The 25,643-nt window shown below is 47.4% G+C and overlaps 1 protein-coding gene and 1 long non-coding RNA gene across 3 annotated transcripts in view; one reads left to right on the top strand and one right to left on the bottom strand.

The window, feature by feature from the left end:
• LOC309350464 overlaps positions 1–25,643 on the bottom strand; it is a 251,288-nt gene that overhangs the window by 93,742 nt on the left and 131,903 nt on the right. The window lies entirely within an intron of this gene.
• Positions 2,682–24,020, top strand: CCT7 (chaperonin containing TCP1 subunit 7). The gene is made up of 12 exons (XM_081876954.1): positions 2,682–2,825; positions 5,941–6,094; positions 7,936–8,042; positions 8,883–9,008; positions 11,238–11,290; positions 14,012–14,183; positions 15,246–15,410; positions 17,640–17,828; positions 19,268–19,365; positions 19,580–19,712; positions 22,277–22,483; positions 23,333–24,020. The coding sequence occupies exons 1-12, from the start codon at positions 2,820–2,822 to the stop codon at positions 23,555–23,557; spliced, it is 1,635 nt and encodes a 544-aa protein (XP_081733080.1). The 5' UTR covers positions 2,682–2,819; the 3' UTR covers positions 23,558–24,020.

The raw sequence follows: 25,643 nt of genomic DNA, 5'->3' as shown, positions 1-25,643 counted from the left end.
TATATGGAACTGGCTGAAATGACTGGCAGAATCCGAGACTTGGGAGAAGAAACAATCGAGGAGGACTGGGAAAAATTTAAAGACTATTTGAAAAAACATTACAAGTTGTATGAATGTTAAAAAATGCACTTTTTAGAAACTCTAGCTTCAGCATCGGTAAATTAATGAAATGGAAATTAAGGTACAAGAAGTCAAAGGTGGAATGATGAAATAACTTTATTATGTTTAAGCTAAAACATATAAGATTTGGGTTACAATAGTTTTGAAATTAGGCAACATGATAAAATGAAAGATACAATAAGCTTTGAAATAAGTTAACAAATTGCTGATATTTTGTATTACAGAGAATGCAGGGTTTGGAGGATGTGGGGAAGTCCAATAGATGTGCTGGAAAAAAGGATTATGGAAATTTGTAATTTCTCTACTGTATTTTTCTATTTCTGTCTTTATTTCTTTTTTCTGTATTTCATAAACTTAATAAAAATATTATATAAAAAAAATGGTTCCTAGCAAGGAAAAACAACAACTCCAATTAGAATTTTAAATTGGAAGGGTTGGAAGGGGACCCCCAAAGGTCATTTAGCGTCATCCTACATGGTTCAGAAGGAAGCTTTGGGTTAAACGGGGCATGTGAGGCATGTTTAGCAGGGATGGAGATAAACTGTGGTTCTGCCAGGTGTTCCTGAAGTACTACAACTCCCATCATCCTTGACCACGCTGCTGGTTGCAGGGGCTGGTGGGAAATGGAGTCCTATCTTCAGGGCACCTGGCCCTCCCATTCCTGCTCATAGGATTGCACACAGGATTGCCAGCAGTCTGGCTAGGGAATGCCTCCCTCTCTCTATGGTAAGGCCCTGAGGAAGGGCTCCGGCTCACGGGAGCCGCTCTTTCCATAGAGCTCACAGGACATGAACCATAAATCTAATAATAGAGATTCACATTGATAATATAACTTCTGGGACACTCTATATCACTTTCTGGGAGTGGAAGGATGACTGCCCATAGAAATCTACTGTATTGTTGTTGTTGTTGTTTAGTTGTGTCCAACTCTTCGTGACCCCCTGGACCAGAGCACGCCAGGCCCTCCTGTCTTCCACTGCCTCCCGCAGTTTGGTCAAACTCATGCTGGTCGCTTCGAGAACACTGTCCCACCATCTCGTCCTCCGTCGTCCCCTTCTCCTTGTGCCCTCCATCTTTCCCAACATCTGGGTCTTTTCCAGGGAGTCTTCTCTTCTCATGAGGTGGCCAAAGTCTTGGAGCCTCAGTTTCAGGATCTGTCCTTCCAGTGAGCTCTCAGGGCTGATTTCCTTCAGAATGGAGAGGTTGGATCTTCTTGCAGTCCATGGGACTCTCAAGAGTCTCCTCCAGCACCATCACTCAAAAATTATTTCCTTCATGGATCACTGCCTTGCCGTGGCGAAGGGGCTTGAATAACTCAGAGAAGCTATGAGCTATGCCATGCAGGGCCACCCAAGATGGACAGGTCATAGTGGAGAGTTTGGACCAAACGTGATCCACCTGGAGCAGGAACCGGCAAGCCACTCCAGTATCCCTGCCAAGAAAACTCCATGGACAAAACAAAATAAAAAAATTCCTTCCGGTAGCACCTTAAAGACCAACTTAAGTTAGTTCTAGGTATGAGCTTTCGTGTGCATGCACACTTCTTCAGATACACTGAAACAGAAGTTTCCCCTGAAGGGTCTGGTGACTTCTGTTTCAGTGTATCTGAAGAAGTGTGCATGCACACGAAAGCTCATACCTAGAACTAACTTAGTTGGTCTTTAAGGTGCTACTGGAAGGAATTTTTTAATTTTGTTTTGACTATGGCAGACCAACACAGCTACCTATCTCTATGGACAAAGTCAACAGGTATTAAGCAAACTAGAACATTTAATTACAGGAATGACGGGAAGGGGTCTGCAAAACTGTCAACAGTGCACAAGCTTTCTGCATGAGCTCAGGGCTGAATTTCGACCGGGCAGCAGATCTGATTGTCCTTTGCTGCAAATGAGGGATGCTTTGCAAAGGAGATTTTTTTTCTTTTTTTGCCTTCCTGCAAACTCAAACTAGCTCCAGACCCACCTCCAGCCTGCAATGTTAATAATAGTGGACTACACTGCAGGGCTCTCTTCCTTCTCTCCCACCCCCAGCCCGCAACAGAGGCTTCTCAGGGACTTGCACCCACATCTACAAGGCAGTTTTAAAAAAGCTTATTTATTTTTTAATACTAAAAGCCTGCGTTTCAAAGAACGGGAATCCCTGCCTTTTCTTTTCTTTTTTTAATAATTATATTTTATTAATTTTTCCATACAATCGTACCACATTACAATTTCTGTTAAACTTTTCGATTTTTTGACTTCCTTCGGCTTCTCTGCCAATCATTCGAAATTTAATTTCTTTAAATACACATTTCCAAATTTTGATATTGCCTTTATACCTACCCCCCTCTTATATTTTACTTTTTGACAATATTTCTTATTTTATCACAGAGCTTCTCTAAATGCCACTAACGTTATTTCGTTATCGCTTATACATAGGAATCCCTGCCTTTTCACTCCCCAGGACCTAAAAACCCCGCGTTTTCAAATCCGTTCCCACGAGCGGTTTTCACCGAATAAACAAATCCCGGAAGTCTTCCAACCTGCACGCAAGAGAGCGTCTTTGTTTTTCGTACCTCTACGAAGCCTTCAACCAACAGCCTTTCCCGCCCCATTAAAACCCCGCCCGCTGGCCCCAGCGCGCAGGCGCGGAGGGGAAGCTTCTGGACGGGCGCGGTGCATTGTGGGGAAGGGACCGTTAGCAAACGGGCTGCCGCCAAGATGATGGTGAGTGAATGAATCGACGCTTGTCGGGTGGGGGAGCCGCGCTTATCCGCCGCCATCCGCCGCCAGGACGGCTCCGCTCCCCTCAGCGGCGGTTCCCCGGCCCTCAGGAAAGCCTGGCCTGCGAGGACGGGGCGGTATTGGCGGGGCCCGGGGCAGCTGAGCGGCCGGAGCTGCCCGGTGGCGAGCCTGCGAAGCCGCGGCCTCCTCGTCGCTTGTGAGGCCAGGCCGGGCTTTCTCCCGCAGCGAGAGTCCGCGGGAAGCCTCTGGGACTACTAGTCCCGTCAGGCCGTTCGGGAGCCGGCTCCTCTGAAGCGGAGGCCGTGGTCCGCGCGGGGTGTTCTGGGAGTTGTAGTCCCGCGCATCGCATGGCGCTGTCCCGCTTTGCCGGCCCTTAGGAGTTGCTTTGTATGAGCCAGGGCCGGATTTAGCTTTGATGAGGCCCTCGGCTCCTGAAGGTAATGGGGCCCTTCTATGTCCAGCTGTCCTTTGTCAGCAACAGACTGTCGCTGTTTTTTGTGTTGAATATGTGCTCAATAATAAAAATAATAACCATAACAATACCAATTTGTTATTTATACCCTGCCCATCTGGCTGGGTTTCCCCACTCTGGCCGACTTCCAACAAAGTATTAAAATACAGTGGTCTGTTAAACATTAAAAGCTTCCCTAAACAGGGCTGCCTTCAGGACTGCCGGACCTCCCCAGCCACTCTGAGCAGCTCCCAACAGAATATTAAAAACACAATAAAACATCAAACATTTAAAACTTCCCTAAAGAGGGCTGCCTTCAGATGTCGTCTAAAAGTCTGGTAGTTGTTGTTCGCTTTGACATCTGGTGGGAGGGAGTTCCACAGGGCGGGTGCCACCACTGAGAAGTCCCTCTGCCTGGTTCCCTGTAACTTGGCTTCTCGCAGGGAGGGAACCGCCAGAAGGTCCTTGGCACTGGACCTCAGTGTCCGGGCTGGATGATGGGGGTAGAGACGCTCCTTCAGGTATACTGGACCGAAGCCGTTTAGGGCTTTAAAGGTCAACACCAACACTTTGAATGGTGCTTGGAAACGTACTGGGAGCCAATGAAGGTCTTTCAAGACCGGTGTTACGTGGTCTCGGTGGCCGCTCCCAGTCACCATTCTAGCTGCCGCATTCTGGATTAGTTTTACTTTCTGGGTCACCTTCAAAGGTACCCCCACATACAGCGCATTGCAGTAGTCCAAGTGAGAGATAACCAGAGCATGCACCACTTTGGTGAGACAGTCTGTGGGCAGGGAGGGTCTCACTCTGAATACCAGATGGAGCTTGTAGACAGCCGCCCTGGACACAGATTTGACCTGTGCCTCCATGGACAGCTGTGAGTCCAAAATGACCCCCAGGCTGCGCACCTGGTCCTTCAGGGGCACAGTTACCCCATTCAGGACCAGGGAGTCCCCCACACCCGCCCGCCTCCTGTCCCCCAAAAACAGTACTTCTGTCTTGTCAGGATTCAACCTCAGTTTGTTAGCCGCCATATATGGTAATCTATGGACCTAATAGGTATCTAAAGCCATTTGCACATAACAAAATATGTATATTATCAAAGTAATTGTTGAACTGAAATACAATTTTTATATTTTGAAAATGTACATCCATTGTTTTTTGTTTAATTTTTTGGCCCCCCCCCCAAGAGAGTGGGGCCCTAAGCTATAGCTTGTTTAGCTTATACATAAATCCGGCGCTAGTATGAGTGGGCGGGTGCCGGCTTGGTGGCCCCCACTACCTCCTGTGGGAGAGAGTTCCATAGCTGAAATCTGCGCTGCATGAATAATAACATTTTAGGGGGTTGGGCTAGATGATCAACGTGGTGCCTTCCAGTGTTAGAAACTGAGATATGAAAGCTAGGAGCTAAATGGCACCTTAGACCTTGGTTGTGGGCACAACAACTGAATGTCTAGGTGCACTTTTTGAATAACAAGAATGCAAAGCTGAAAATGAGTGAACTGCAGCTAAAATATTATGCTCTAGTCCCTCCCCTGCCCACCCCCTTGATATTCTTCAGAGGGTCTCTTCTCCAGTCTTCAGAGAGTAGCTGCGAGTGAGGAGGCAGAAAAAGGTCCTCCTTTCCTTCCACTCTGCAGTTTTAATCTGAAATCATGCGCCCAGAGCTCAGAAACTGCTTGCGCTAATGAAATTCCCTGTCGCAAAATGCGCCAAGAACAATGGGAGTTTTGAACACTGGTCCCTTCCAACTCTGTGATTCTGTGAGTCCATGAATCCTGCCAGCGGGGTTCTCACAGGTATCTGGTCAGCCGCTGTGAGAAGAGAATGCTGGACTTCTTACGTTAGGGGACTGGAGGTTCCCCAACACTGGCTTGGTTAGCTTAAGCTGTATGGCAGAGACAATGTCCTCTTCTGCTTCTGTAATGGGCAGAAAGGGCCCTGCTTTCCTTTGTCGCAGCTGCCCCATAAATCTTGCATGCTGGGCGGTGCCTTCTCTGCAGTCCTTGTAGTTGCATGGTGCCTTTACCGTGGCTTGCTCCCAGGTTCATGCTCATAGGATTGCTGGTCCAGGTCATCAAGAGAGAATGATGGTGATTATATTTGTATACAGTATTGCCTTTTTCCCAGACCAGAATTCAAAAACTTACCGTAAATCTGTAAGCCTTGCAGGATTTACCTGTAACATAGAAAACATAATCATTAAAAAGTAATTAAATACTAATAGAATTTTAAAAGTGTATAAAGAGAATTGATTAAAATATAAATAACAACAACATGACGCTGTTTCCAACCCAAACTCTGAGGTGGTGCAGAGTGCACCTGCACCGTTAAAGAGTGCCTATGAATGTTCTGTCGTATCATGCCAGCTTGGCCAGCAACTTGCGGTGGGCTTGTAGGTTCTTGGCGCCTTGTGGATCCCAACAAATGCATTCCTGAAGCATTTAAGGATGGAATCTGCTTTCCAATTCAGCTGTTTCCTGCTTTAGTGTTTCTGCATCTGTGTATAGGAAGTCTGGCTAACAATGCTGATTTTTCTAGTGAAAATAATTGTGTTGTGCTGTTCGGTGCTGCCTTTTCTATGACAAAAATGCTTTTGTCACTGTCCTGGAGGGTCTTTTGTCTGACAGTTTGTTTTACTTGCAGCCCACGCCTGTTATCTTACTGAAGGAAGGCACAGACACTTCCCAGGGGGTCCCTCAGCTTGTGAGTAACATCAATGCCTGCCAAGTCATCGCAGAGGCCGTCCGGACCACTCTCGGCCCTCGGGGCATGGACAAGCTCATTGTTGATGACAGAGGTGAGCCTGCTGCCATCTGTGAACCTGCTCTGCCTCTGGTGTCTCTGTATGGCAACCTTTCTCTAGTTACTCTCTAGCCATCTTAATCAGTCAGTGGCACAGGTCTTTGGGGAGGTTTTGTCCTACAAAGAAATGGCAGGTGACGTTGAAGGGAGGGGGACGAGCAACTGTCCATGCATCGCTGTCCATTTTGAAGACAGAAGAACCCCCCGCCCCCATGCCATTGTTCACCTGAGCCTGGAATACTGGACAAGGATAGCTATGTGAACGAGTAACCCTTTATATCAAGGTGTTTTGGAAATTTCCTATACAGTGGTACCTTGGGTTACAGACTCTGCTAACCCAGAAATAGTACCTCGGGTTAAGAACTTTGCTTCAGGATGAGAACAGAAATTGTGCTCTGGCGGCATGGCGGCCCCATTAGCTAAAGTAGTACCTCAGGTTAAGAACAGTTTCAGGTTAAGAACAGACCTCCGGAACAAATTAAGTTCTTAACCCGAGGTACCACTGTACATCTTTGCTACCTAACTTTTTTGTTAATGTGAAGACCCTAAAGATACTAATTTCCTTGAATCCAGAGTGTGGCACGGTCATCTTCACAGGTGCAGTGGCACCCTTGAGGTCTTACCTGGCTCCCACAATGCCTCTGACCCTGTCCTCCTGGTCATGAAAGGGCAAGGTGACTTTATTTCTGGATCCTCTTCAGTTGCCAGTTACTGCAGAATTTTTAGTAAGTCCAAATGTATTAGTGTGTGTAGTCTCAGGGCCTCCTCCATCTATGGGAGGCAAAGACCTATGCTAACTACCCGAGTGCCTGCTTAGAATGGAAGGATTCGTGGTGGGTCTCCTTCAGCAGCTGGATTTCCCCCCCCCCCTTTCATGGTTTGCTAGGGAATGAGTTGCCACATCCTCCTGGGCAGCTTGTCATCTGATTTGGTCTGGCTCCCTGTCAAGGCATAAGCTGGTAAAGTCTGTTTGAAGCTCAATGTAAAGCCATGGAGATTTGCCACTTTCTGAGCTCCAGAGAAGGGCAAGGGCTTGCACTTACACATCTAGGGGCGTCAGTTTGCTAGCAGGCCCAGTGTGGGTGGCTTTCCCCCTTCCTCCCACCTTGTTCTGGGTCTTGGAATTGCATGGAGTGCCTCTGAAGCTCACTGTGCTGTCACAGGAATGCCTCTCTGCCCTCTTCAGGGGACTGGATGGGTTGGAGGTTAGCACAATATTTAGATGGCTTCCATGCCAGAATGTGTGGGCTTGTGGGAGGAGACTATTGAAGAGGGAGGGCTGTTGCCTCTAGGAAACCCACAGGAAGGTTCTGAAGGTATCTGGCAGAGCACAGATCGAAACAAAGTGCCTGGACTAGAATCATAGAATCATAGAGTTGGAAGAGACCACAAGGGCCATCGAGTCCAACCCCCTGCCAAGCAGGAAACACCATCGGAGCATTCCTGACATATGGTTGTCAAGCCTCTGCTTAAAGACCTCCAAAGAAGGAGACTCCACCACACTCCTTGGCAGCAAATTCCACTGTCGAACAGCTCTTACTGTCAGGAAGTTCTTCCTAATGTTTAGGTGGAATCTTTTTTCTTGTAGTTTGGATCCATTGCTCCGTGTCCGCTTCTCTGGAAGTGGGACTCTCCGTGTCCGCTTCTCTGGAAGTGGGACTCGGTGGGACTCTCCTTGGTCTGATCCCGTAGGGCTCATCTTTCTCTTCCTAACTTCAGAATCCTGATTGAGCTGCTCAGATGTTGCAGGTGCATCTAGTTGGGGTGCTCAGAACAACCCCCTGCAGTGCAGGAACCAGCTTTGCTCATGAACTTTGTCTCCATTAATCTTTGCAGGCAAGGCAACGATTTCTAATGATGGCGCCACCATCCTGAAGCTTCTTGATGTGATACACCCTGCTGCAAAGACACTTGTGGACATCGCCAAGTCACAGGATGCGGAGGTGGGTGTGGGAGGTTTGATATTTTCCAGTGGTAGGTAGATGTTGGTATTCTTTTTTAAAAAAAATAATATTTATTCAAATTTTAAAGATTACAAAGAGAAAATTAGAAGGAAAAAAAAATTTACAAACAGTTAGAAAAAAAACCCCAGCTCAAACCTTTACATAACTTTCTTTCCTTTGCTTATTTCCTTAACCTCCTCACACCTCCCTTTTTTGTATTCTAGTTCAATTAGATATTTCAGCAAATCCTTTCCAGCTTTGTTTTTATCCTGATAATTTATCTTAATATACTGTAATTTTACATTCTCGTCTTTCACCAATTAAAAAATAAATTTTTACCTAATCCTTTATAACATTTCTGCTAAAACCACATTACTTCATTCCAACATCCTTCTAACATTCCTTAATTTTACAATGTTTCTGTAAATAAACTTTAATTTTTTTCCAATCTTCCACCAACTCTTCACCTTGGTCTCGGATAGATGTTGGTATTCCTGCTCATGCCTGAGCTTTACAACGTCTGAGCTTTACAACGTCTATAGCTGGGATCCAACATCTTTTCCTCTGTCACAGTGGCAAGCTGCAATTGATTTTTCCAGCGTCCCATCTTGTGGTAATCCACAGATCCACTCCTTTGAAGGGTGAAGGGAGAGTTTTGTGCCAGATGTTGGATTTGTAGTGTATGTGATTTTGGACAAGAGATGGCAGGACGAGGTGGATAGAATGGGATGCAGATTACTCCACGGGAAGTTGGGGCACTTGCTGCTGCTTTGTGAACTTCCCTCCTCAGAGATTTCTGGTTTTCAGGCACGCATCATTTTCCCTTCTCTTTTCCTGCAGGTTGGTGATGGCACCACTTCTGTTACACTTCTAGCAGCTGAATTCCTGAAGCAGATAAAGCCCTATGTGGAAGAAGGGCTGCACCCCCAGATCATCATTCGTGCCTTCCGCACTGCAACCCAGCTGGTAAGGGAATCTGCTTCACCCTGCCTTCCTTCGGGAAGCTCTTTTATACCTGGGGAGTGAAGGAACAAGAAACAATGTTTACAAATGGGTTCTAGTCAGGCCTGGCTAGTGCCCTCCAGGTGTCTTTTTACCAGAACTCCCCCATCATGGGAGTTGGAGTTCCAAAGATCTGGAGGGCACCAGGATTCTGAGAATCCTCCGGAAAAACAATCTCTCAAAGGACCTGTTGATGGCATTCTACCATTGCACTGTGGAGAGCGTACTAACTTATGGTCTGTGCGTGTGGTTTGGGAGCTGCACGGCCAGGGGAAAAACAATGCTATCCAGGGTTGTAAAGACTGCAGAGAGAATTATTGGGTGCACTCTTCCCATTTTAGATCAAATCTATGCTGCCAGGTGCCATAAGAAAGCGGCAGAGATAGCACATGATAGTACGCAACCCGGAAATGATCTCTTTCAGCTTCTGCCTTCTGGAAGAAGGTATAGGGTTATAAAGGCCAGGACTCGCCGCCTGAAAAACAGTTTCTATGCTAATGCAATTCTGGTTCTAAACGCAGCATAAGGGGTCTCTGTAGTACAGGGTATTTTAAAATGGGGTTTTAGAGTTTTGTAGGGGTTTTTGAATGTTTTATGTAGTTTTATGTAGTTTTGTGGTAGTTTTATGTAGTTTTTATGTAGTTTTATGTAGTTTTTCAATTTCATTGTTCCGCAAGGGACAATGACAATAAAGACATCGTATCGTATCGTATCGTATCGTATCGTATCGTATCGTATCGTAAAAAAGTCTCATGCAAACAGTCCCAGCCACTGGGCATTATGCACCTCTGAGCCGAGTGTAGTAGTAGTAGTAATAATAATAATAATAATCAGTTTACAGCTATACCCAAATTAAAATAACCACCACCCCAACTAAACATTTTTTAAAAAATATTTTTATTAAGCAAATTTAACAAATCAGTTTATAAATCAAATATAACCTATTACATTTCCCCCTCCCTCTCCCACCCTCCAGAGACTTCCCTCAGCTCCCCTCTCTGATTTGTTCATACATATTCTCTGCATGTTGTAAAGTTGTACATATCTATGTTCTACTACTAAATTTGTGGATGTTTATTCAAAACCTGCCAAGGAGTCCAAATCCTTTTGTTGTCTTTTTAAATAGTTTGTAAATAGTTCCCATTCTTCCTTGAAGTCATGGTTGTCCTCCTCACGCAGTTTATGTGTTAACTTTGCCATCTCCGCATAACTCATCAGTTTTTCTTGCCATTTTTCTTTCGTTGGGACTTCCTCATTCTTCCATCCTTGTGCTAACAAGACTCTTGCCACTGTTGCAGCATACGTAAATAAGTTTTCTTGTCCTAAAATCCCTAACAAAAATGCTTCTGGTTTGGTTTTTTTTTTTACAAAAGTTGTTTAGAACATTTTTTTTCAATTCATTGTATATCATCTCCCAATTTTTTTTAACTTCTCTACATACCACATATGATACAAAGTACCTTATTTTTCTTTACATTTCCAACTTATATTTGCGCCAGTTTTATACAATCTTTACCACCGCAACTAAACATTTAACCAACCCAACAAAAACAAAATGGGAACCAAAATTAAAACCGTTTAAAACCTTTAAAAACATTTTAGACAGTTGCCCCAACCCAAGAGTTGTTCCAGCAATGTCCCTCCGGCCTCCCAGTAACGCCCTTGCATCTCCTAAGACTGTCATCTGCTGTGGTGCCTATCACACCAAACACTGCTTGAGGCAGAGTCTCGCACTAATCCTGTTTACGTGGAGCCTGGAATCAAATACATGCCTTTAAGGCAGACCATTGTTCCACTTCTGTGCTTCCACCTTCTTCTTGCTTTGACAGCAAGTGATAAACAAGTCAAAATACATAACGCAAGATGGCAATAGGACACTATGCTTGTGTCCATGTTGGTGAGGCTGACACAGAAAGGGGTTGCCGTAAATCAGGCATAGGCAAACACTGGCCCTCCAGATGTTTGGGACTACAATTCCCATCGTCCCTGACCACTGGTCCTGTTAGCTAGGGATGATGGGAATTGTAGTCCCGAACATCTGGAGGGCTGGAGTTTGCCTATGTCTGCCGTAAATGGTGAAGACTCCAGGCTGGATAATTGCACGTGGTGGCTGAATCATCGCCGCACTGGCGCAGGAGTTTGGCAGGGGTTGAGAGCAAAGTCTTAATTCTGGTTTTTGCTTTGTTTTGGCAGGCAGTGAATAAGATCAGGAAGATTGCCGTTACGATCAAGAAGACCGACCAAGAGTAAGTTTCCTCCATGCCTCAATTGGAAAGGTTAAATCCACAACCTCCCTTCATTGTTGGCTCAGTTGGGTGCATATTTTTATTGACGCTCTGCACAAATGTGTGCACCTACGTGTGTGCAAGTGGTTCTTAAATGGATTGGGTGCATGCAGTGCCCCTCTGCGGTTGGGGCATTGGCAGCGTGTTTACTGCTCGCTAAATTTAAGTACCATGGATTCAGCAGTAAGCTCTGGATAGATATATTGCGGAAAAAAGCAGGAATGCAACAAAATGGAAAACAACATCGCAATCACAACATTGCATTTCTGTGCACATCTATCCCTATCACGTAGCAATAGGTAACTGGAAGCCTGGGTGCCAAATCTGCCCTCCCCCAAAGTCTTCCAGTATAGCTCCTTATCCCAGGGAATCACCCCCCCCACCCACCCAATACAGTTTCAGGTTGAGAAAGGGCAGTTTACCCTTCACCCATCTCAGTGCAAACATCAACAGAGGCCCTGCCAGAATCCTCCCTTGTCTCTGTGTGAGATGTTCAGTCCAAGGCTCATGCCAAGTCACAGACATGACAGGAGGCAATTGCCATCAGAAAAGGAAACTTTGGCGCTTACATGCGAGATGGAGGGAGGAATGGGCTTAAGCAACCCATTTCCTGTGTTTTGTCTTATATGGGGCTTAGCTGATGGGTAGAGCCAGTATAGACCCCTCGCCACCTTGCTTAGTTCAGGATATGGTTGGCAGCCAGGCTCTCCGTTGATAATGTTGTCCTTTGGAAAGTCTTTTCAAAAGTTTTGCCGCCTACAATTTGGAAATGAATGTTTGGATAGCCCTATTTGGGCTCTCTTTTTTTACATGCATTCTTAATCCCAGCATGGTTGATGGATGCAACTCCTGGGCAGGTGAAGGGCTATGCAGTTGTTTTTTTATGTATACAGGGGGGATATGTTACCTTTCCTAGAAAAAAGCAGGCTATGAAAAAGTATTTGTGTAAGAAACAGCTGTTTGACAACTTCTCACCTTTTGCAAATTGCAGCAGCAAAAATTTAATGCACAGAACTTTAATGCTGGTTGACATCAGCCCTTTTTGACTGTTATCCTCCGTGCAATTAGAATCATGTGGAGGGAGAGAGGTGGGTCTGGGTCCTGTCCCTTCTGCGATGCACGTGCAGGTGGGTGTGGGGAAGGTGTGAGAAGGGGGACCTCGTTGCATTGAGGGGGCTCCGCTTGTGGTTTATCATTGCTGTTATCAATTATGTTTCTTCATCTGAGGACCACAAGGCGGTTTGCAATATCAAAACGCAAGAATACGTACCATAGTAGCAAACAAAAACCATACCACCCCCACCGCAGTTTAAAAGGTCATAGGTGTTTTAATTAGCCAAAGGCCCGGGAGTTTAGAATTCCGATTGCACAGAGTTGTAAATCAAAGGGAAGCTTCTGCATAGGGCAAGCCTCCCCTCTTCACTCCTCGGCTCCAGTGCCCAGTCAGGAGGCACAGCTGATGGGTTGGGTTAGGCTGCTGGCTCGTTTCTGTTCTCTCCCCCCCCCCCGCCCCCCATGATTAATGATTGCGTGGAGGACATTGCCTGAGCTGATAGATTCCAGCTAAGAAGATACATGTTTTGGTGATGCAATTACATCTTCAGGCAAATGCCAGTTAATCTTTAAATGAAGGAACTGTAATTAACAAGACTTCCATATAATTGACTTCTTTTTAAAAAAAGAAATGTTCTTCTGTTAGGGGCATGCTGTCTTTCCCAGGCGTTCAGAAACCATGCCTGATGGAAATGTTACTTTCCTTAGTAGTAGTTGTAATAATAATAATAATAATAATAATAATAATAATTTATTATTTGTACCCCGCCCATCTGGCTGGGTTTTCCCAGCCACTCTGGACGGCTTCCAACAAAGACCAAAAATACGCTAAAATGTCACACATTAAAAACTTCCCTGAACTTCCTTCAGATGTCTTCTGAATGTCAGGTAGTTGTTTATCTCTTTGACATCTGATGGGAGGGAGTTCCACAGGGTGGGTGCCACCACCGAGAAGGCTTTCTGTCTGGTTCCCTGTAGCTTTGCTTCTCGCAATGAGTGAACCAACAGAAGGCCCTCGGAGCTGGACCTCAGTGTCCGGGCAGAACGATGGCGGTGGAGATGCTCCATCAGGTATACTGGACCAAGGCCGTTTAGGGCTTTAAAAGGCAACAGCAACACTTTGAATTGTGCTCGGAAATGTAATGTGAGCCAATGTAGGTCTTTCAAGACCGGTGTTATGTGGTCTCGGCAGCCGCCCCCAGTCACCAGTTTAGCTGCCTCATTCTGGATTAGTTGTAGTTTCTGGGTCACCTTCAAAGGTAGCCCCACGTAGAGCGCATTGCAGTAGTCCGAGCGGGAGACAACTAGAGCATGCACCACTCTGGCAAGACATTATATGATGTTCATAGTAGTTCATGAGAAGTAGCAATAAGAATAAACAGGAAAGTTGTTCTTCTGCTTGTTCCCCGCACTACAGCCAGCGGCTGACCTAATGCGTAAAAACAGAAAGCGATCCATTTTCAGTGCAGTTGTGAGAATCAACTAAGTGCAGCGTTTCTTTTTTGTAGCCTAAAGAGTTCATTTTAGACTTGTGCTGTGTGTGTTGCTTCTTTAGCCTCGGGGCTGGCTATTGCTCCAGAGCACTTTGAGAACAGGCAAGAAACGGCTCCATCTTTTCCTTCTCTGCAGGGAGCTGCGGAGCCTGCTGGAGAAGTGTGCAAGCACAGCCTTGAGCTCAAAGCTGATTTCCCACCAGAAAGAGTTCTTTGCTAAGATGGTGGTGGATGCCGTCATGATGCTGGACGAGTTGCTGCAGATCAAAATGATTGGGATCAAGAAGGTGCAGGGAGGAGCCCTGGAGGTAAAGCCCCTGGCCTCCTAAAGTCCCCTTTGGCTCAGAGGAATCTAGGCTGGAATTCCTTTCCAAGTCTAAAAAGGGCGGAGAACATAAGATGAGGCTGCTGGATCAGGCCGGTGGCCTGTCTTGTTCTTGCCCTGGCCAACCAGGTGTCTGTGGGAAACCCTGCAATCTGACCCTTCAAGACCGCTGTTAGGGTAGCAAGCGAACTGGGAGCTGTTGGCAAAGTCAGAGCAATTGTCTCGGTTGCCCAACTGTAGGGGCGAAGAAAGGGAATGAAAGCAGATCATGGGAGTGCGAGGAGGAAAATGAAAGAGGATAAAATCGCTTTGGGTGGTGTCCAGTGTTAGTAATAGATGATGATGGTGATGATTATACCACCCTTCATCTGTAGATCTCAGGGTGGTTCACAACATATAAATAGAATATTAAAAACACAAAATACATAATAAAAACAAGAACAACTGCCCCACTCCCCCACCCCAGATTTCTTTAACAGGCCCATCACTGCACATCATGTGACTTTCAAAAATACTATCTATCTTTTCCTCCTTCCAAGAAGCCAGGCTGTTGTACTTAAAAAAGAATAATGATCACAGAATTTATACACTGCTTTATTGTGAAAAACCTAAAGGTCATTTACAAAAGTTATAACTAAAATCAAGAAAAATTCACAGTCATACTTTTTAAAACATATGAAAGTTAAAATACGGAAATAGATTAAAATTGCCTCAGCTTTCTAAGCATCTAGGTATTCTTGTCTAGACAAGAAATTTTTTTTTTGCAGGCACCAGATAGAGGACAGTGAAGGCCTTGCCTGCTTCATAGAGCACACCCTTTGAAATTAATGGACAAGTCCATTGACTTTGCAGGGTCTATGGTGCAATTTAGTTGGATGCACTAAGGCTGCATTCCTGTATGCATGTAATTGAAAGTAAGCCCCATTGAACTCAGCGAGGCTTCCTCTTGAGTAAATAAGAGTAAGACCTAAGTAGGAACCAACGGAAGGTTCCCTGCCATCCGAGAGCGGGCGTGAGGAGTGAAATGACCTTGCCTTTCCTGCAGGATTCCCAACTGGTGGCAGGAGTAGCCTTCAAGAAGACCTTCTCCTACGCCGGCTTTGAGATGCAGCCCAAGAAGTATGAGTCCCCCAGGATCGCTCTGCTCAACATTGAGCTGGAGCTGAAGGCAGAGAAGGACAATGCTGAAGTCAGAGTCCACACTGTGCAGGTAAAGGCTCAGAACCACTTGGGGGGAGAAGCTGTGAAAATGTAACGTCTTGCCAAAAGAGCCGTGTGCCTTGCAGGGTAATTTTTGACTTCCATGTGGCATTAGGCCAAGTTGACAGTTGAAACCTCATTACCTAACGCAGAGCTTTCCAAGCTTTGTCACGATATGTTAATGTGTTGGCTGCAGTGTGTAGGTTCGCTGCACGAATGCTCCCCACACTCTTCCCCGGACTGGTTTAATTTGCGGTTTGCTAGTAAAACTGTGTCACGAAATGATGCGTGTATAAAAAGTGTGTCACCGACATGAAAAGTTTGGAAAGCTCTTCTGTAAGGAGCACCTCGGTTCAAGGGACTGTGAGCACAGCAGAGGACTGCAGAATGGTTGCAGCCATCTTGGACAAAGGAAGCTGCCTTATACTGAATCAGACTATTGGCCCAGCTAGTTCAGTACAGGCAGGTTTCTCTACCAGCCCCACCTGCAGATGCCAGGGATTGAACCCGGGGCATTCTGCAGGCAAAGCAGATGCTTTACCACTGAGTTTTGGCCCTTCCCATCCTTTCTCTTCTGCCCTCACCCTGTCCCCATAGGCTGGCAGCTGTCCAACAAGGCAGCTTCTTGGGTGGGCAAGAGCAATGGAGAAGGGTGCTGATGTGATAGATAGATAGATAGATAGATAAATAGATAGATAGATAGATAGATAGATAGATAGATAGATAGATAGATTAAGAGATATACCTTTCATTGGCATCACATACAGTATCCAAAAGAAATCAATACAGAATTCCCACTTCCCCAGTGGCACAAAACATTTGCTAAAAGAAAGTAGGCAGAACAGTCTATCGTCACATCTCTTGGTCTCCAGGGAGATCAGATGTCTGCAGTGTATTTCGACCACAAAAAACCAAATAGAGATATTTAGCTACTAACTTGGTGAGGTGATGATTCCCCAGTAATAGAAAATGTATGACCTCTGACTCTGGTTTCCATTTGGGGATACAGAGTTGATCTAGAAATTGCTGGCGGAGATCAGCATATATGTCAGGGCTGCCTCTAGGTCCCAGCTCACAGAGGACCAATGCCAGGCTGATATTATGTACAAAAGTCTTTATTGAAGTATAATTTCCATTTTAAAGCCAGAGCGTGCAACCCTACGTCTACACTCTAGATCGGTGAAGTCCTATCTGAATCACTTCCCCTTCCGCACCAGTTTAAGATCCTAGCCCTGCTCCACCTTCTGCGCTGCTCTCTCCTCCTCTGGGTCCTCCTGCCCTCTGGGGCATTGCCCTTCCTGGACTCTTCCGACGCTGAGTCGCTTAGCTCCTCCCCTTGCCTCCGGCGTGCTTTAGGACCCGGTTCCCAATCCTCACTCTCTGCTGTCCCGCGCTCCTGTACATTTGAACTTGCTTCTCGCGCCAACCCAGTGACCTTTCTCCTAACCGTTACACTGCTTCTATCACTGCTTCCCTCTTCCGTGACACTGGCCGGATCTGACCTCCCCTCCGTTGTACGACTCTCCGAGGAAGGCGTGGTCAGCTCTGCCTCGTCTTCTCTCCCTGGTGGGGGAAGTACTGGTCCCGATGCCTGGGACCCTTCCCCCCCACTCTGCTCTGGTGGGGAAGCTGGTCCTGATCTCCAACTACTACTCTGGGAGTCCCTGCTCCCCCCTTGCTCCTGGGGCGTTCCCCTTGGGACCCCCCTACCCCTGGCCACTGGCGCTCCCTTCTGTGAATCTTCCGATTCGCTGGAGAGGCTTATGGAATCCCTCGGACCACTGTCTCCTCCTACACTGCCCTCTGATTCCTCGCCCTCGCTCTCCATCTCCCATCTTCCCTGTGCCTCTGCTCCTGAGCCCCTGACAATATAGTTTACAATTGAGAACCATATGTGTGAGGGTTTCCACCAGGCGGTCTTCACATGGGTGCTGATGTGGGCACCCACCTTCCAGCAGCTAACTGGTGCCACCTCTGTGACAGGGAAGATCTAAAACCAATGGTTGGGGAACGCTTCTAAACGTGCACACCTTGGATGAACATTGGTGCCCCTGATCCTGTTTCCAGGTCTAGATTTACTGTATTGGCAGAGTTGTCATTCTCCTAATGCCCTTTGCAGTAGACAACTATGTTGGCACTGTACCCCACCCTTGTTTGTATTTTATTTTAAGCCAAGCAGATTTCCCCCCCCTCCGGCTAAAGAAACAGCAACACTTCTTGCCTAAATCTCCCTCTGCAGGATTACCAGGCCATCGTGGACGCCGAGTGGAACATCTTGTATGACAAGCTTGATAAGCTCCACAAGTCAGGGGCCAAAGTTATCCTCTCCAAGCTTCCGATTGGTGATGTGGCTACCCAGTACTTTGCTGACCGGGACATGTTCTGTGCCGGCCGAGTCCCTGAAGAAGATCTCAAGAGGACCATGATGGTGAGGTTTTCCGTTCGCTTTCCCAGGTTGTTGGCCAGGTGCTTGGGGCTTCCCTGCCTATGCAACCAGCCTGAGCAGTTGCCTTGGGCAGCAGCCCTGTTAGAGGAACTGGTGAAGCAGCACAGGACAGAGAGAGAGAGGTGGGCCTGGACCCCTTGCAGGTCGCTAGTTGCTGAGCTCAGTTCTTGGACATTGAGCGCAGCTGCAGAGAGCAGCAAAATGCCTGTACAGTGGTACCTCTGGTTGCGAACAGGATCCGTTCCGGAGGCCCTTTCACAACCTGAACAGAACACAACCCACGTCTGCAGGGGTTGCGATTCGCCGCTTCTGCGCATGCGCGTGACATCATTTTGCGTGTCTGCACATGCGTGAGCGGCGAACCCGGAAGTAATCCACTCCGTTACTTCCGGGTCGCCATGGGATGCAACCTGAAAACGCTCAACCTGAAGCAAACGTAACATGAGGTATGACTGTTTGCGATATTCTGTTACCGTGGAACGGAATGTCTTCCACTGCCCGTTTTTTGTGCTTGAAATTGTGAGAGGGGTGTGTGTGTGTGTGTGCCTCCCAACATTTCTGTTCCTTTATTGCAATTTGCAATGGCTGCTCTTGCTATCCCCTGCCATTTGTTTAGGGTTTATTGCCTTGATTAATCCTAGGACTTTGAGGGATGCCGTTTTAATATAAAGCTTGGGACCAGTTTACTTGCAGGATCACCTTACTGGTTATATACTCACTCGACCGCTTCGATCTGCAGAACTGGTGCTCTTACAGGTGCCTCACAGTATTTGCTCTGCATTTATAAGAAATAGGTCTTTTAGTGTGGCATCACCAACACTTTGGAACTCCCTGTTTAATTCTGATAAAGAACTTTGCAACACTGCCCTGTTAAAGAGGTAAAGAGTGCTTCGTCATTACCATAATGGCCCAAATATAAGCCACACTTCCCCCCCAAAAAATTCTGACCGTAAAAAGTTTAAAGTGCGGCTTAAATTTGCGACCTTACAAAAATTGGCTTTTACAATATTGCTGCTGAAACATACATATGGTAAAACGGAACATTTGCCATTTACAGGTGTGAGTGTCTGCGGAATTTTAAGGGAGTGGCTTATATTGGGGTATTGTCTCCCCCCCCCCCCCGGAATTTTAAAGGTGCAGCTTATTTGCGGGTGTGGCTTATATTCGGGCCAATATGGTATTTATTGAATTTATATCCTGACCTTCCTCCCAAAGCAGCCCAGGTCATTGATGTGGAATGAATAAGTCAACGCAATAGGCAGACTATTGTTTCGTAGTGATACTTATATATGAAAACGACATTCTCGTAATGTGGGGTGGAGGGAGCGGAGCAGCAAACCTAGTCAACAGAGCTCTGTTTTCGCTTGTTTGATGCTAGATCAGTAGTTCTCTAAAATGGTCTCTTTCCCCATGCCCTGCAGGCCTGCGGTGGATCCATTCAGACCAGTGTAAATTCCCTGACCGACGAGGTCCTTGGGCGTTGCGACCTTTTCGAGGAGACTCAGATTGGAGGCGACAGGTAAAGGCAGCCTGGCCAGGATGGCTGGGCACGGGACAAGCTTTGGAGTTGCCTTGCTTGCTTTTAATTTACACACATTTGTGGGGTTTCTTGAGGTGGTTGGACGTAAATATGGGTCTGAATCTGCCCTTTCCTCAGAGGGCATCTCTGCTAAGGCATGGCGCGGCTGTGATCCCCATTGACACTAAGCCACGCTTCCCCCTTTCTCTGGCAGGTACAACTTCTTCACAGGCTGCCCAAAGGCCAAGACCTGCACGATAATCCTGCGTGGAGGGGCGGAGCAGTTCATGGAGGAGACGGAGCGTTCTCTCCACGATGCCATCATGATTGTTAGGAGAGCAATCAAGGTGCGGGTTGAGCGGCTAGGCTGACTTGGGGGTTCCGTAGCCCCCCTGGATGTCTTAATCAACCATAGATCATGGCCCAGCCAGAGGGGCTCCTGTAAACTTGGGAGTGTTTCTCCTCTGCCTTCCCAGTTCAGATGTGCCACAGCTTAAGGTGCAGAATCACCTGCATGTCAATCATCTGACGTCATAGTGTTGTGGGCTGGGGAGGCGGGAGATAGCCAAATCCAGCAGAGAGCAGGATTGAACTTCCTGCATGTCAGCTGATGCACTGGGAGTTAAGTTCTGCTTGGTCACTGTGTGAGCAGCTGATTAAGCAGCAGTGCTACCTTTTGGACCTCACCTGGAACATCGTCCAGTTCTTGGTGCCACAGTTGTAAGAAGGGTATTGACAAGCTGGAATGTATGCAGAGGAGAAGATGATAAAGGAGCTGGGTACAGTGGACTCTTGGGTTACGGATGTGATCCGTGCGGGATGCACGTTCACAACCTGTAACGGTGTGTCTGCACACGTGCAGGTTGCGATTTGGTGCTTCTGCGCATGCACAAGGCGTGATTTAGTGCTTCTGCGCATGCTTGACCCCCAAAACCCGAAAGTAACCCGTTCCGGTACTTCCGGGTTTTGGCGGGTCCCGAAAAAACCTAAAAAACGCAACCTGAAGCGTCTGTAAGCCGAGGTATTACTGTATGTTTAGCCTGGAATAGAAGAGACCAAGAGGAGATATGATAGGCATCTTCAAATCTCTAAAAGGCTGTCCCATGGAAGATGGAGCAAACTTGTCTTCTGCTGCTCCGGAGGGTTGGATCTGAACCAGTGGATTTAAGATGCAAGAAAGGAGATTCTGACTAAACATATGGAAGACCTTTGATTGTAAGAGCTGTTGACTCTGGAATGGCCTCCCTTAGAAGGTGGTGGACTCTCCTTGGAGGGTTTTCAGCAGAGGATCAATGGCCATCTGTCAGGGGTGCTTTAGCTGAGATTTCAACATTTCAGGGGGTTGGACTAGATGATGCTTGGTTCCCTTCCAACTCTACAATTCTCTGATTCCTTGGCTGTTACAGAAAGCCTCTTCAAAATTCTGCTGCTTGCACTTAACCCATGTGTGGCATGTGGAGCCTTTGAATAGCTCGTCTTAGTGGTAGAAGGTTTTTTGGGGGGAACTGGGGGTGGGTAGATACCTGGGCTTTGTATTGCCATGAGGATTGGGGTTGTAAATGGGGTAGGAGAAGGCAGGCAGGCAGGCGAGCTGCAGGGAAGCTGTTGTGTGACATGCATAGAAATCCACACACACACACACACACACACACACACACACACACACACACAAATATACATAGCCCCTCTCATCTATGAGCTTTGGCAAACAGCTCTTCTCACGCATCCCTACCTCAAGAGCTGGAAACACGTATCCTTGTAAACAGGACTCCAAAGGATCCTACGTGGGGGGAGCACAGAGCCCTGTGCTGGGACCCAAAGGACCAGCTGTGGCATCAAAACGAGGCTCTCTGCAGATGAAAGTCTGGCCACCTGGACCTCCTTGAGAGCCATCTGCTCCTTCCAGCAGCACCTCGGTCTGTTGTTTGCTGAAGCAAGCTGGGAATGGGGGAGACATGGCCAAGCGATCAAACAGCCAAAGAGCCCTTCAATGAGAGTGGCTGCCTTCTGGCTACTGGCGTCCCCCAAAGCAGCCTCTCTGTTCATGCCTGCCACATGCCAGAGGATGCTGGAACTGCAGCCTGTTGGCCCCACATCTCATCTAAGGAGAGCAGCAAAGCTGTCAGTCTGTTGCTGCGTCTTGGGCATGCTTTATGCGTGACTTCAGCACTCCCCTAAAAACGTGAAGTCCTACAGGCACAGCGTGGGAAGGAACCCCGATTTCAGCTTTCTCCCGAAGACGCTGACTGCCGCGTAATGTGTGAATGGACTCTCCAGGGGTATTGTAAAGGGACTTCTGCTAACAGAGTTCACTTAACTCTGGGTCAGGTGTGCTCTTCCCATGTTCGTTTCGATGCAGCCTGACATCTGCAGTCCAGGGAGCTCCCAGAGCTCAACAAGTTCAGCTGGGGATCCTGCGTCCTTTGCTAAAATAATGTACGGGGAGTCCTGGCTATACCACATATTTTTAGAACACGCTAGCAATAATATATCTTTGTGGATTGCTAACCATGAATCTATCCCACTCTTCCTGATCTCTGCTTAGAGGCCTTCCCATACTGAATTAGCCGTACTAAGCACAGTAAATACTCCATGCCTGCTTTTAAAGTATGCAAAACGTGAGCTAGTTTTGCATATCGTTCTCTGCATGGATTTCAGATTTCTTCAGCTTTGGATTACACGCCAGCTGTGCCTCCCTCTCCCTGCCAGCAGGCTGGTGGGGATAGCATTGGCTTGTGTGAACTCGACAGACGTGCCGTCGCTCCTTCCAAACGGTGTCAGCCAGATCCGTGCGAGGCAAACTGCCAGTGGCGTCTATGAGAACAGCATAAATTAGACCTGTTGCGATAAGTGACATTTTTTTTTGAGAGAGAGAGAGGTGACCTTTCCCCGCTCAATTGTGTGCTTCCAGAATGACTCTGTCGTCGCTGGTGGTGGAGCTATAGAGATGGAGATCTCCAAGTACCTTCGAGACTATTCCAGGACCATTCCGGGCAAGCAGCAGCTGCTGATTGGAGCCTACGCGAAAGCCTTGGAGATCATTCCGCGGCAGCTCTGCGACAACGCCGGTTTCGATGCCACCAATATCCTCAACAAACTCCGAGCCAAGCACGCCCAGGTGAGCTACCTTAGCCAGGCTTGGAGGGGCCGTTCTGCGGCCTTTGCAGAGCAGCAGATTCCACTTCTATCACTTCCTAGCAGTGGGCAGGTTGGATACTGCTGCATCTTCACGGCAGGCTTCCTGGTGGTTCTGCTCAGGATAGAGAGGAACTGCGTGCTGCTCCTCTTCTCGTTGCATGCAAACACAAAAGTCAAGGTCCACAACGTTTTCTTTTTATTTACTTAATGAAATTTGCACGCTGCTTCAACTCATCAGTGGGTTACGAAGAATGTGGAATATATATATAAATTTCTATGCCAGTTTCCGAAACATGGGTCTCAATTTGTTTTTGTACTACAATTCCCACCATCCCTGCTAGCTAGGGGATAGCACAATATATGTTGTATAATACATAGGCAACTCCACATTTACGCAAGGGTTACTTTCCAAAGCACCACGTGTTTTAAGTGAAACCACGTATATTGGGAACACCCTTGGAAAAGCCTGCAAACGCCACATTCTCCCTCCAAACCTTGCTCAAACTCTCAGCTCTCCACCAGCCACAAAGGTTGGCGCAAGGGCTCCCAGGGTTGCCCTTACAAGGGCTCGTAGGATTACAAGGTTCTGTTTTTGCACCACTTTTGGGGTTTTCTTGCTCTTTTAGGGCTGGTTTGTCCCCTTTCTGTGCCCCTCCTATGTTCACGGCGATGCACGAATGCCTTGGGAATGTGCATAAATGGGGAGTTGCCTGTACAGACATTACAAGGATGGTGCCATTGGGATGGAGGGGGGAGCTGGGTTAGTGGGGGCAGAGTTAAGGGGCCGCCGCTTGACCGCCTCACCGGGTGTGTTCTGTCTGCCCCTCAGGGCGGCAAGTGGTACGGCGTGGATGTGAACAACGAAGACATTGCCGACAACTTTGTGGCCTGCGTGTGGGAGCCGGCAGTGGTGCGCATCAACGCCCTGACAGCAGCGTCTGAGGCCGCCTGCCTTATCGTGTCCGTGGACGAGACCATCAAGAACCCCCGCTCCACGGTGGACGCCCCTCCTCCGGGCCGTGGCAGAGGGCGAGGCCGGCCCCATAACCACTGAGGGGCAGGCGTCGCCAGCAGCGCAAGACACGGGGAACCCCTCTCTTAACAAGACCCTGCCCCAGGACCCCTTAGAGCAATGCTTTCCCCATTGGCAGTCCTCAAACAGCCTTCACACTGGGGGGGGGGAGGGGGAGTGAGGCGCTCGCAGTATTGCTGCTCTGCTCCCAGTGGGCCTCCTCCTTCCGCAGTCTATGAAACGGGAGAAAACTCTGGGAAATCCCAGACGGTGCCCTCCAATGTTCAGGTCCAGCCATCCTTCGTGGTTCCAGACCTTTCTCCCCTCCTGGGTTTCTCCATATCCTTCAACTTCTACTCTCAAGGGGCCCCCCTGGATCTCTGCATTGCTGGCACGGCGCTTGTCTGCTAAAGGAGCTAGGAATGTGTTGTATTTATTGGTGGTTTTTTTTTCTACTGGGGGTTCAAACCCAGCCATGAACACAATAAACAATTTTAAAAACCCACAGTTCATTGCCTGTCTTCTGTACCACACTCTTTTGCCGTTACTCGAACCTTCCTTGGGGAAAACTGTCGAAAGGTGGAGGTTTCGAAATGTAATATGTGGCCCATGAGAGAAAGAGTACACACCTGGGCATTTGCCTGGTGTGACAGCTTGTTTAAAATCCTGTAGATGGAACCAAGAACTCTTCTCTGTGGCCCATGAGCACTCCAGGTTCCTGAATCATCACCTAAAAGCAGTTAAAGTTACGACGTTTTCTTCCACCTGGTAATCTCGCAGTTGCTAGGACGGTATTCTTCAACCACCTGGGTGAACATGAAAGCTTTTAAATCCCTCCTGAAAGTTACTGACGATGGAGGAAGGTGCACCTCATTAGGCTGGGAAAATTTGTACTGCCAGGTATACAGCAGGCTCCTTTGAACTTGGGCAGGTGTCAATCTCATGATGATTGAGAAGTGGGTGGTTACACATATGGCCTTGCTGGGGGTGGGGGTTCAGAAGAGGAACAGAGTCTTCCACCTCTTAGGCCAGCCCTGCTTATTCTCCTGAGTAGGGCTCCTTGCTAGTCCTTAAAAATTGTTTGCATCCTTCCGTCTCAAGAGACAATGGAGTGTGCTTCCAGGGGTGAAGTCAAACAGCTGCATTAATCTGGGAAGGTAGCCCATCTAGAAGGAAAACTGGCTTGTGGAGGGATATCTCAAATATACTTATGTAATTCCTGCTTGCGTGCAAGGAGGGGATGTGTGATTAATAATGGTATCAATTGAGCCAGCTCATAACATTGAATATATTCACCTGTACATCTGCTGACACAAGAATGAATTCCTGCAGCGCTACTCTAAATTCTGCAGCCTGCAAAACACACAAATTTAGCAGATTTCCATACTTAGCATTACCTCTGCCATTTTTACTGCTTTTTACAGTTTTGGGTTTCTGTGAGGGAAGAGGAATTGGTAGGCAATGACCCCTCCTGTAGAAATCTTCAGGCTGCTCTCCCAAACTCCCATTTCAAATCTCCTGTTAGCTGCCACGATATTACCGTTTTCCATGCGCATCTTTCTGACTAGAAGCATTTGCATTCAAATAAATACAGCAAGCAGAGTTTCTCAGGCAGCCCAGCCCCAGAGAATCTGCATGTTGTGCAGAATCACGACATAACACAGCTGTGTGTACACAGGAGCAGTTTGCATGCACATTGATTTGGGTTGCATAAAGGGTGTGTGTGTGTGTGTGTCATTTTCCAAACTTGCAATTGCTCCTCCGGATTTTTATTTTTGTCTGGCTGTGTAGGTGGAGCTGGCAAAAGAACTGGGATGTGGGCATGTTTATAAGCGCAGCAGGAGTGTGCCCCTAAGGAGGGGTGGTGAGGGATGAGAGAGCTATCCAGGGCTATTTCCCATCATGGCTATGCTCTTGTCCCCATAGCTGAAGGCAGCAATTCTGAATGCAGGTCACTGGATCCACAGGAAGGGAGAGTTGCTCTTGAACTCGGATCCTGCTTGCCAGTGTCCCACAGGCATCTGTTTGGCCGCTGTGAGGACAGGCTGCTGGATTAGATGGAACATGGGCTGGATCCTGCAGGTCTCTTCTTACCTTGTGGGTCAAAGAGTACCAACAAATTGTCATT

Source organism: Podarcis erhardii (assembly GCF_964252035.2).
Source record: "Podarcis erhardii genome assembly, chromosome: 9".
Lineage (NCBI taxonomy): Eukaryota > Metazoa > Chordata > Lepidosauria > Squamata > Lacertidae > Podarcis > Podarcis erhardii.
This window is presented reverse-complemented; position numbering and strand designations above follow the sequence as displayed.

Excerpts from the sequence above, each read along its gene's own strand:
- CCT7 (XM_081876954.1), top strand. Across the intron at positions 11,291-14,011 it reads ATCAAGAAGACCGACCAAGA|GGAGCTGCGGAGCCTGCTGG; the intron begins GTAAGTTTCCTC and ends CCTTCTCTGCAG. Across the intron at positions 15,411-17,639 it reads TCAGAGTCCACACTGTGCAG|GATTACCAGGCCATCGTGGA; the intron begins GTAAAGGCTCAG and ends CTCCCTCTGCAG.